Source organism: Mytilus californianus, unplaced genomic scaffold, assembly GCF_021869535.1.
Source record: "Mytilus californianus isolate M0D057914Y unplaced genomic scaffold, xbMytCali1.0.p SCAF_11, whole genome shotgun sequence".
Classification (NCBI taxonomy): Eukaryota; Metazoa; Mollusca; class Bivalvia; order Mytilida; family Mytilidae; genus Mytilus; species Mytilus californianus.
The window spans coordinates 13,979,728-13,992,782 of NW_026262593.1; the positions used below are offsets into that span (position 1 = coordinate 13,979,728).

Sequence of the window (13,055 nt, forward strand, 5' to 3'; positions counted from 1 at the left end):
GGAATTTTAAAAAAATGTCTGAAAGAAAGAATAAACTAAATCAGATTTTGCTAAGGATTGACGGGGCCGCTCTATCTAATAATTTTGAAGAAGTTGAAATCCTGATTAGAGATGCCTCAACTAAACTTGAAAATGGGAGAGCAGAATTAGACGAGGAAACTGTTGAGCAGCTTCAATCGTCACTGGCATCCATGTCAAGACTTGCCAGAGACATGAGGAATTTTCCAGTAAATTCTGGCTACAAAGCTGATAGACCTAAGACAGGTATGGAATATACAGTCTTATGAAATATAGACCGAATTTGCCTTCCTTAATAAATTTTGCTTTCTTACAATGTCAAATTATTATTTGATGTAGAGCCAATTTCCCCTGAATATTTTCAGTTTCACACTGAGCAGCGTAAATTTTAAAAAGTGCTGAAAGAATAAAATTTACGATTAAAACCAAGAATAAAAATGTTTTTGATCAAAAGCTCGATTTTTATATTTTATGATATATCGGATAAATATTTAGGTTAACCCTAAAAAAGATGAAAGTCTATATTATTATGCGGAATTTGCCGTGTTTTTATGTATAGGAAAACAGAGAATCCCATGAAAATTAAATTACAAACCAAACATGACAAAGTTCTGTTTTTTGTTGTTGTAATTTATATTACTTTTTTCCTCAAAAACGAAATTGGTTTGTTTTGTCATTAACACAACTTTTTATAAAAAAAAAAAGGTGGAACGTCACTAAATTGTACATATAGCTTCTTAATAACCACATTCTCACGGAAGTCGCCGTAGCGTCGTCGATAGCGCTTAGAATTGATAATAATATATTAGAATGAAGACGGAGTTTAAATCTCACTCTGATATTTTGATTTTTTTTGCATTGTTATGTTTCTATCATATTTTTTCGGATGTTTCTTTACACCATAGAGTCATTGTGGATCATTTTGACTATATTGACTTATTTCCTATTCCTGTCTTTACATTTATATATATATATACAAGTCTAAATTGAAAACAACGTTCAAACCTATGATTGCGTTGGATAAAAACCGCAATTTTTATACGTGTGCATGCAAAACAAATTTCTTGTTAGAGGGGTCTAAATACAGCACAAACAACATTTTCCAAAAGATCAAAAAATGAAAAAGTATATTTTAACAAAACGCATTTGACTAACAGGTCGAACAACAAATGTTCTTAAACCCTGCTGACTGCCATTGGCGATTGCCAAATAAACGGATCACCCGGTGTAATAAATGGATCTTATTTATAAATATATATATATGTGCTGGATCCCGAACTATGGGATGCTGAGCCCAAATAGCTACGATATTGTGGGATATACCAAATATATACAGAATATAAAGCCAAAACAAACAGATACTCTGCTGCATTTAAATACGCTTGAGAAATATGCCAGTAAAGACATTTAAACAGACACCGGTCTTGAATCAGATTAGCTGATTTGTATCAAATAATAAGATTATTAAATGTGGTCTGCAATTAAATTTAACCCCCCCCCCCCTTTTTTTTTATTATTTTGTTAGTTTTAAGTTAAACAAAGCTATGATATACTTTTACACCACAAATCACCTACATTAACATGCTAACTGAAGAGGGGGGGGGGGGGGGTGTTAAACTAAAAAAAATCCAAAAAACAATAGTCTTGGTCTTGTCTATCGTAGGAATATACCTGTTCAAGGTGTGAAAATAGATGATGTGACATATTTTCATGTACTACAATTAGCATCAATCGAGCTATTAAAAAACAAGTATGCACACGCTGAAATGTCTCGCCTTTTTTACTAATCATTGATATTATGTTGATAGTCGTAAATATAAAGCTTACTACAACTATCACATAAACTTAACATGATCGAAAAAAATGAGGTCAAGGTATTATAAACCAAACAAAAAATACATGTACACCTTACAATCATCCAATGCACTAAAAATAGTTGACCTATAGTTTCTAAGAAACAGACTTAACCAAGAAAACTAAACATTGACCAATGAACCATGAAAATGAGGTCAAGATCAGATGAACCATTCCAGGCAGACATGTACAGCTTTGAATTCTTACATACAACAAATTTAGTTGACCTATTGCTTATAGTATAAGAAAAACAGACCAAAACACAAAAACTGAACACTGGGCAATGAACCGTAAAAATGAGGTCAAGGTCAAATAAAACCTGGGAGACTGACATGTACATCATAAAATATTGCATATAGTATAAGAAAAAAAAAACCAAAACTCAAAAAAACTTTGACCACTAAACCAAGAAAATGAGGTCAAGGTCAGATGACATCTGCCAGGTAGACATGAACACCTTACAATCATTCCATACACCAAAATAGTAGACCTATTGCATACAGTATAAGAAAAACAGATCAAAACACAAAAACTTAACAACAACCACTGAACAATGATAATGAGGTAAAGGTCAGATGGCACCTGCCAGTTGGACAATCCTTCCATACACCGAATATACTAGACCTAGTATCTGAGATATGGACTTGACCACCAAAACTTAACCTTGTTCACTGATCCATGAAATGAGGTCGAGGTCAACTGAAAACTGTCTGACGGGCATGAGGACCTTGCAAGGTACGCACATACCAAATATAGTTATCATATTACTCATAATAAGAGAGAAATTAACATTACAAAAAATCTGACCTTTTTTTCAAGTAGTCACTGAACCATGAAAATGAGGTCAAGGACAATGGACATGTCACAGACGGAAACCTGAGGCATCTATATACAAAGTATGAAGCATCTAGGTCTTCCACCTTCTAAAATATAAAGCTTTTTAAAAGAACTTAGCTAACGCCACTGTAGCCGCAGCCGCCAGATCACTATCCCTATGTCGAGCTTTCTGCGACAAAAGTCGAAGGCTCGACAAAAAAAATGATTTACCTACATGTGAAAGAAATCAGGGGAAAATGGCCTTAACTCTTTCTGTCGAATTTCAATCTACTTCCACTGAAGAAAATATTTTTATTTGTTTTAAATCAAATTGAGACAAATAATGCAATTTTGAAACTATGGAAAGCCAATAACAAAAATAAAGTGTAACAAGTGTAACAAATGAAATGCAATAAATGCGCAAAAAGTACGTCATATTAGAATCTGATAATATCCCATTCTCACTCGTTATGAAACTTAAAAATCTCCATATTATAGATGGAATCTGTTGTTTAATTATTACAATCTGTTATTATATTTTGATATTTTGCTGTGATATAAAATAAATTATATTTAAATAAATTGAAAATATCAAGTTTGATTACGATCGTAACATATGAGGGTTATAACGAAAGCAAACCAAACTAGAATTTCGTGTGTGTTTATAATGGAAAATATGTACTAGCTCAACTGGCTCAAAGCTTTTCTCATCACTTTGCGTCAACGTCTGTAAACTTTTATATGAATATTCTCCTCTGAAACCACTTGAATTGGCGGATTTGAACCAAACTTGATCACAATAATGCTTAAGGGTGTCTAGTTTCAACTTTATATCATATGATGCCGCCGTTTTTACTATAATTAGACCATAGGGGGTTAAACAGACAAAATTGCAATCTTTTATGGCTTTACATGCAAATGTTAAGTTGATTTTTAGTAAATAGATGTGTTATGGAAGTTACAGCTAAACTATGATTTATGGTGTAGTTGACATACTTTTGACCATATCAAGGCCCTTGGAATAAGAAAATATCATGAAAATCGGTAAACTTTTAAAAGAAATACCACTGAGCTAGATGGAATCAAACTCATCCTTAGGATGTATAATATATAAATGATATACGCCATGATCCCGCCAACCTTTCTGATTTTATACAGTTATATATATATATATATATATATAATAATAGGTTTGAACGTTGTTTTCAATTTAGACTTGTTCATATTTTTTCGTTGGGCTTGTATTATATTTGCCTTTGGGTTTATATGATCCGTTCATCCTATTTCGATTCTTCAAAATTCAAGAGTCTATCCTAAATTTTTATTTCAGTTTGACTACCGCATGTCAAGATAAGATTCATTTTACATCTTACTGATGAAGGATATTAGTTATCCGAAATATCTAAAATTTGTTCATGATTTAATTATTTTTTGGTGATGTTGTACCCTTTCAGACTTTATATATATATATATATATATATATGTATGGCCAACAAACTGTAATTTTTCAATGAAAAATATATACTACAGATAGAAGATGAAGACCCAAAATAGATATGGCTACCAACGAATTGAAAGCTTTTTGTGGGGCCAATTTCAAGGGGACTAAAATGGCTGAACATTTTAAATGCTCCACTAAATCTGTATACAGACGATTAAAAGACGAGGGGCTAAGTAACAGATACAGTGACATAACCAAAGAAGATCTAGATGCCCAAATCCTGGATTTGAAATCTTCTTTTCCAAAAGCAGGACTGCAGGTATAATTATCTTCATATAAATCAAAATGACGCGTAAATCAGAAGAATTTGTGAACATTTTATTTGAAAGATATCTAATAAGACTTTAAAGACACATACATGGATGATGATATTTCTCATATACATGTATTAACGGCATGTGTTTCCCGCAAAAAAAAAGTTTATACTAGAACACACATACTAGAATTTTATAATTTTTAATCAACACCATTGTCGGCCTGTATTAGTTATATTAAAATAAATCAAAGTACTGAAGTACTGAACACCGGATGACTGCAAGTTCTTGTGGATGGTCACAAGCACTTGTCTCATAAAAAAATCACATCTCTATACCTGAAAGTGAGGTTAATGTACAGATATAATTTATTTTTCTTAGACAAGTTCGTGCGTGGATGATAAATACATGACAGGGAATTCAACCTCTGTCACCGTAATAAATATGTTATTGAAGTGATACAAATCACTGAGTATACTTAGGTTTGTTGTTATATATTATATTAATATTTGTATATTACAGTTACATGTATATATAATTTTCATCCATTTGTATATCATTCTATTCTACTATATTAATAATAGTGCAGTGCAAGTGCATGGTGGACACTCTTCTGTGATAATTTGATTTTTCTAATAGATTGGATTTGAGTAGGCATTCATATTTTCCCGCCAAACTTTCAATCTCCCATGCAGAGTTATCGGTCCTTGAGAGAGTCCGAATTTGGATATTTTCTCAAAAATTGGCGTTTTCAAGATTGTTTCAAAGACAAATTTAGGAAGTTCAAAACACTACATGTATACGTCATATCACCAATATTCCTTCTTTGTATGGTTTCAGAAGAGTTGCGACTCAATGAAATCGGTCTCTTCATTCAAAGAGTCATTGACTGAGCTGTTTCATTCTTTGTTTCAAATAGCATTTCTGTCAATTGAATAACTACAAGAGCTTTCTGCGAACTTGATGTTCGGTCAACTTGAACTTATATTTGCAGTCTTTTCGATTAAAAAATGCTTGTTCAGATTATTTTCCAATGAGAATTTTTTAGGCAGCGAATTTTAAAAGTATCAGTCTTTGCTCCATATCAATCGATATAGCTAATATACGTCATATTTTAGTTAAAGTTGTTCAAAAATAAAATTATTAATTATCTTGCACTTTCTGTGAAGCATTTTTTTTAAATTTTAGATGATGCAAGGTTACTTAGTGTCCAGAGGGATATGTGTACAACGCGAAAGAGTAAGAGAATCTTTAAGACGTCTTGATCCAGAAGGGTGTGTTGAAAGATGGTCTACGGCAGTACACAGAAGAAGGTACAGCGTACCAACACCAAATCATCTATGGCACATGGACGGACACATGAAACTCATCAGGTATTTTTTTTAAACACATGCAAGTCTTGTAGAAATAACAATATTGTTATCAAGACTTTGCTGACTAACAAGATACTGATAGATATAGAAAGATGTGGTATGAGTGCCAATGAGACAACTCTCCATCCAAGTTACAATTTATAAAAGTAAACCATTATAGGTCAAGGTACGGCCTTCAACACGTCCGCATTGGCTCACACCGAACAGCAAGCTACCTATTTCTGAAATTCATTTACGCCATACCACATAGTCGGCTGTAAAAGGCCCCAAAATGACAAATGTAGTACAATTCAAACGAGAAAACCAACGGCCTAATTAATGTACACAAAATGAATGAAAAACAAATATGTAACACATCAACAAACGACAACCACTGAATTACAGGCTCCTGACTTGGGACAGGCACATACATACAGAATTTGGCGGGGTTAAACATGTTAGCGGGATCCCAACCCTCCCCTAACCTGGGAAAGTGGTGCAGTATATCTTTAATTATTACCAAAGTCTATATAAACCAGAGGGTACAAATTTGAATGACATCAACATGCTTCAACATCATTAATACATATATACAAACACAATTGGGCAGAACTATGCAACAGGGAGACCTCCTTAGTTTTAATGCAGATTTCATAAAGTTATGTGACAGTCCATTTCAAATAAGTTGAAAAACAAATTGTCCGTATATCATGCCATCACTAAAGAACTTGTCTACTAGGGTGATGATACCCTCGGGAATTAAGATTCCGCCCGCAGAGGCATCGACCAAGTGGTGATAATAAAACTGGGATGGTACCAATTTTACAGCACCGGATGTGCATTCCAAACATTAAATAATTGTCAATGATGCTTTATATCCATAAAACATTCCGGAAAGCAAAACTCAAAATGGAAATGCTTGAGGATTTTTAACTGAAAAATTGTGAAAAAGTCATATTTTGACGAAATTTCATACGATACATGTTAATTAACAGCTCTTCGTACGGTTTTCAACCTATACATTTAATATTTTCTTTATCATAGAAGTTTTTACAGAAATATATCAACTTTAACGTCACCAACTCTCATGGATTCAATTCATAACTGATGCTATGTAAACGTGACATACGCGCAAGCGCATACGACGTAGGACAGATTTTAAATGTTTAAATTTGTGTTGTTTTCTGTCAGTTTTATTATAATGGAGACAATAATATTGTATTTTAACCTTCAACGACATCAATTGACGATTTGATGGTTGCAAATACCAATTTACTGGCTCCTATGACGCGTCGCCAGTTAGCTTAATTTGCGACCATCAAATCACAAATTGATGCCATCTAAGCTTAAAATACAATACAGTTATCTCGCGATTGCATATATGTATATTTTCATTCAAGACAGTTTTCTTTTTTAAAGACAAATTCTGTGCAGCTCGGCCATTTCTTAATTAATTTATATTAATTTGTGTGTTGTATCTTTTTTTAGATGGGGATTTGCTACACATGGTTGCATTGATGGTTTCAGTCGATTCATCACCTTCCTGAGATGTGGTATTAACAACACTGCATCTACTGTGCTACAGCTTTTTGTGTTCGCGTGCTGTTCGTATGGTGTACCAAGCAGAGTCAGGTCAGATCATGGTGGAGAAAACACCAAAGTTGCTTTGTTTATGAATTTGATCAGGCAAAGAACTAGCCACATCACAGGCAAGTCGGTGCACAATCAGAGGATTGAGAGGCTATGGAGGGACATGCATACCCAGGTAACCTCCAAATTTTATAATGAGTTCTATCAGATGGAAGAGGACCCAGTGATAAATTTGGACCCAGACAACATGATCCACCGTTCGGCCCTACAATATGTTTATTTGCCAGCAATAAACAGAAGTCTGGAAGAGTTCAGAAATGGCTGGAATGGCCACAAGATTAGGTCTGAGGGACACATGTCCCCATCACAAATATGGATGTCGGAAATGTTGGATAACATGAGCTCGGGATATACACCAACATCCTAATTATTTGGGGTAAATCCAAGCATTGGAGATAGACTGGATAGTGGTCTACAAAGATTTGGTCTTACTTTAGATGATGTTGGAGTTGAAAACTCACTAGCTGTTCCAGAAGTTCCAATTGAAATAATGGATATCATCGATCAGGAACTCAGTAATAAACAAAAATTTAGCTATGTAGAGAGGTGCTGGTGAGACAAAACTGAAATGCTAAAGGCCAAAGAAATTAAAAGAAAGCAAAATGATTCAGTTTTTCTAATTATTTTGTTTGATTGGCAATTTTCTGATAACTACCCATGATTATATAGGGAATCACTGGAGCATGACTGGATGGGCCCCCCCCCTTATGAAAAGGTCTTGAATTAGGGGCCAAAAAGGGGCAAAAATCAAGCATTTTTCTAGTTTCAGGACAATAACTTGTGTGTAAGTGTATGGATCTTTATGAAATTGTACTACAAGGTTCCATATCACAAGGGGAATGCTGGTATTGATTTTGGGGGTAATTGCCTCAAAATTTTAGGAATTAGGGGCCAAAAAAGGGGCAAAAACAAGCATTTTTCTAGTTTCATGACAATCACTTGTGTGTAAGTGTATGGATCTTTCTGAAATTGTTCTACAAGGTTCCATATCACAAAGGGAAAGCTGGAATTGAGTTTGGGGGTTATTGCCCAAACCGTTTAGGAATAAGGGGCCAAAAAGGGGCCAAAAATAAGCATTTTTCTAGTTTCCAGACAATAACGTGTGTTCAAGTGTATGGATCTTTATGAAATTGTACTACAAGGTTCCATATCACAAAGGCAATGCTGGGATTGGTTTTGGGGGTAATTGCCTCAAAATTGTAGGAATTAGGGGCCAAAAAAGGGGCAAAAAACAAGCATTTTTCTAGTTTCATGACAATAACTTGTGTGTAAGTGTGTGGATCTTTCTGAAATTGTACTACAAGGTTCCATATCACAAAGGGAAAGCTGGGTTTGAGTTTGGGGGTAATTGCCTAAAACGGTTAGGAATAAGGGGCCAAAAAGGGCCAACAATAAGCATTTTTCTAGTTTCCAGACAATAACTTGTGTTCAAGTGTATGGATCTCTCTGAAATTGTACTGCAAGGTACCATACCACAAAGGAAAGGCTGGGATTGATTTTGGGGGTAATTGCCTCAAAATGTTAGGAATTAGGGGCCAAAAAGGGGCAAAAAACAAGCATTTTTCTAGTTTCAGGACAATAACTTGTGTGTAAGTGTATGGATCTTTATGAAATTGTACTGCAAGGTACCATACCACAAAGGAAAGGCTGGGATTGATTTTGGGGGTAATTGCCCTAAACGTTAAGGAATTTGGGGCCAAAAAGGAAAAAAAAACAAGCATTTTTCTAAGTTTCCAGACAATAACTTGTGTTCAAGTGTATGGATCTCTCTGAAATTGTACTGCAAGGTACCATACCATAGAGGGAAGGCTTAGATTGAGTTTGGGGGTGATGAATCATAAGGGGGTTCAAAAAAGGGATTTTTTTTTCTTTCAAATTTTCCATTTTAAATTGGTTATTTCTGATTTATATGTAAAAGCAAATAATAATGATATGGTTTGAATAGGTCAATTAATAATATATAAGTTCTTAGACCACATTCATTCTGTGTCAGAAACCTATGCTGTGTCAAATATTTAATCACAATCCAAATTCAGTGTGGGACAGAATCTTGTTTATGATCAAAAGCTAGTATCTAGAAGGAAATTTGTTAAAATATATTTCCTGTTTTTCCGTATATTACTTATAAATGGACTTAGTTTATTCCAGTTAACATTACGTACAGTCTGCAGTTAAAGTTTTTAAAACATTTATTAGATTCATAAACCTTCTTGGTTTTTACCAAACTTGAACAGAACTTATACAATCAAAAGATAGTATCTAGAGGAAAATTTTTAATATTTTTTTCCCCATTTTTGTTGAGCCTGCGACTAACAGCAAAAGTAGGCGAGACACTTGATTCCGTGGAATACTTACGAATTTTTAATTTTTGGTCCCGTTTTCAAATTGGTCTACATTACGGTCCAAAGGGTCCCAATATTAAACTTGGTTTCATTTCAACAAAAATTTAATATGAGGTTCATTGATATGCTGAATCAAACCATGTATTTATATTTTGTATATTGGACCATAAAAGGTAAACGTCCAATTTAAAATTTTTATGTTCTTGGACCACATTCATTCTGTGTCAGAAACCTTTGCTGTGTCAAATATTTAATCACAATCTAAATTCAGAGCTGTATCAAGCTTGAATGTTGTGTCCATACTTGCCCCATCTGTTCAAAATTCGACCTCTGAGGTTGTATCAAGCTTCGCCTTGCGGAGCATTTTATTTTTAATGTAAATTGTTTTTATATTGCGGTCGTATATTAGTATGACGTTGGCGTCGTCGTCCGAAGACACATTGGTTTTCGCACTCTAACTTTAGTTTAAGTATAAATGGATCGCTATGAAATTTTACCATAAGGTTCAATACCACAAAAGGAAGGTTGGGATTGATTTTGGGGGTTATGGTACTGGGTATTGGGGGTTAACAGTTAAGGAATTAGGGGCCAAAAAGGGGCCAAAAATAAGCATTTTGAACTTCCAGACATAACTTGTGTGTTAGTCTATGGATCTCTCTGACATTGTACCACAAGGTTCCATATCACAAAGGGAATGCTGGGATTGATTTTGGGGGCAAATGCCTCATAATTTTAGGAATTAGGGGCCAAAAAAGGGGCAAAAACAAGCATTTTTCTAGTTTCATGACAATAACTTGTGTGTAAGTGTATGAATCTTTCTGAAATTGTACTACAAGGTTCCATATCACAAAGGAAAAGCTGGAATTGAGTTTGGGGGTAATTGCCCAAAACGTTTAAGGAATAAGGGGCCAAAAATAAGCATTTTTCTAGTTTCCAGACAATAACTTGTGTTCAAGTGTACGGATCTCTCTGAAATTGTACTGCAAGGTATCATACCACAAAGGGAAGGCTGGGATTGATTTTGGGGGTAATTGCCTCAAAATGTTAGATATTAGGGGCCAAAAAAGGAGGCAAAAAACAAGCATTTTTCTAGTTTCAGGACAATAACTTGTGTGTAAGTGTATGGATCTTTATGCAATTGTACTACAAGGTTCCATGTCACAAAGGGAAAGCTGGGTTTGAGTTTGGGGGTAATTGTCCTAAACGTTTATGAATTTTTGGCCAAAAAGGGGCCAAAAAACAAGCATTTTTCTAGTTTCCAGACAATAACTTGTGTTCAAGTGTATGGATCTCTCTGAAATTGTACTGCAAGGTACCATACCACAAAGGGGAGGCTGGGATTGATTTTGGGGTGATGAATCATAAGGGGATTAAAAAAATTGACCATTTTAAATTGGTTATTTCTAATTTATATATAAAAGCAAATAATAATGATATGGTTTGAATAGGTAAATTAAAAAAAAATGTAAGTTCTTAGACCACATTCATTCTGTGTCAGAAACCTATGCTGTGTCAAATATTTAATCACAATCTAAATTCAGAGCTGTATCAAGCTTGAATGTTGTGTCCATACTTGCCCCATCTGTTCAAAGTTCGACCTCTGAGGTTGTATCAAGCTTCGCCTTGCGGAGCATTTTATTTTTAATGTAAATTGTTTTTATATTGCGGTCGTATATTAGTATGACGTTGGCGTCGTCGTCCGAAGACACATTGGTTTTCGCACTCTAACCTTAGTTTAAGTATAAATGGATCTCTATGAAATTTTACCATAAGGTTCAATACCACAAAAGGAAGGTTGGGATTGATTTTGGGGGTTATTGTACTGGGTATTGGGGGGGTTAACAGTTAAGGAATTAGGGGCCAAAAAGGGGCCAAAAATAAGCATTTTTGAACTTCCAGACATAACTTGTGTGTTAGTCTATGGATCTCTCTGACATTGTACCACAAGGTTCCATATCACAAAGGGAATGCTGGGATTGATTTTGGGGGCAAATGCCTCATAATTTTAGGAATTAGGGGCCAAAAAAGGGGCAAAAACAAGCATTTTTCTAGTTTCATGACAATAACTTGTGTGTAAGTGTATGAATCTTTCTGAAATTGTACTACAAGGTTCCATATCACAAAGGAAAAGCTGGAATTGAGTTTGGGGGTAATTGCCCAAAACGTTTAAGGAATAAGGGGCCAAAAATAAGCATTTTTCTAGTTTCCAGACAATAACTTGTGTTCAAGTGTACGGATCTCTCTGAAAATGTACTGCAAGGTACCATACCACAAAGGGAAGGCTGGGATTGATTTTGGGGGTAATTGCCTCAAAATGTTAGATATTAGGGGCCAAAAAAAGGGGCAAAAAACAAGCATTTTCTAGTTTCAGGACAATAACTTGTGTGTAAGTGTATGGATCTTTATGAAATTGTACTACAAGGTTCCATGTCACAAAGGGAAAGCTGGGTTTGAGTTTGGGGGTAATTGTCCTAAACGTTTATGAATTTTTGGCCAAAAAGGGGCCAAAAAACAAGCATTTTTCTAGTTTCCAGACAATAACTTGTGTTCAAGTGTATGGATCTCTCTGAAATTGTACTGCAAGGTACCATACCACAAAGGGAAGGCTGGGATTGATTTTGGGGTGATGAATCATAAGGGGGTTAAAAAAATTGACCATTTTAAATTGGTTATTTCTGATTTATATATAAAAGCAAATAATAATGATATGGTTTGAATAGGTAAATTAAAAAAAATGTAAGTTCTTAGACCACATTCATTCTGTGTCAGAAACCTATGCTGTGTCAAATATTTAATCACAATCCAAATTCAGTGCTGTATCAAGCTTGAATGTTGTGTCCATACTTGCCCCAACTGTTCAGGGTTCGACCTCTGCGGTCGTATCAAGCTGCGCCCAGCGGAGCATTTTATTTTTTAAATGCCTCTGTTCTCTTTTCAATAAAATATTGAAATGAAATTCAAATAAAGGTATGCAAGAGATTGGACGAGTTGCCTACAGAAGGAACAGATATACTGTTCCCAGCCTACAGGGAGTTTTAAAATGTACATTAAATTTTATGTTATCGTACTAATAGCAAGGATTCTTTTTTTTTTGCGTAAATACATTTATTTCAAAACTGATCATTTGACGATATATATGCCTGCAACAGGTGCCTCCGTCAGCCTTCCATTTTGTGATTGTATTCTAAAAATTTTACACTATAGTAATAAATGTTTTAAGGTATGATCAGGGGCGTAGCCATGTATCCAATAAACTGTAGGCACAAAT

At 34.6% G+C, this 13,055-nt stretch overlaps 1 protein-coding gene and 1 long non-coding RNA gene across 2 annotated transcripts; both read left to right on the forward strand.

Moving 5' to 3' along the window:
* The first annotated feature begins 4,233 nt into the window (after positions 1–4,233).
* Positions 4,234–7,812, forward strand: LOC127720796 (uncharacterized). Its single transcript, XM_052227548.1, has 3 exons — positions 4,234–4,448; positions 5,632–5,816; positions 7,284–7,812. Exons 1-3 carry the CDS (start codon positions 4,245–4,247, stop codon positions 7,810–7,812), a joined length of 918 nt encoding a protein of 305 aa, XP_052083508.1. The 5' UTR covers positions 4,234–4,244.
* A 466-nt stretch (positions 7,813–8,278) lies between these two features.
* Positions 8,279–9,118, forward strand: LOC127719615 (uncharacterized). The gene is made up of 2 exons (XR_007990429.1): positions 8,279–8,587; positions 8,750–9,118. It is a non-coding gene; the product is annotated as an uncharacterized LOC127719615 (long non-coding RNA).
* Positions 9,119–13,055: the final 3,937 nt, after the last annotated feature.

Bases quoted from the DNA above. Each gene is read 5' to 3' on its own strand.
- LOC127720796 (XM_052227548.1), top strand. From the start codon at position 4,245: ATGGCTACCAACGAATTGAAAGCTTTTTGTGGGGCCAATTTCAAGGGG. The intron at 4,449-5,631 runs GTATAATTATCT...TTTAAATTTTAG, and splicing joins TTCCAAAAGCAGGACTGCAG to ATGATGCAAGGTTACTTAGT. The intron at 5,817-7,283 runs GTATTTTTTTTA...ATCTTTTTTTAG, and splicing joins GGACACATGAAACTCATCAG to ATGGGGATTTGCTACACATG.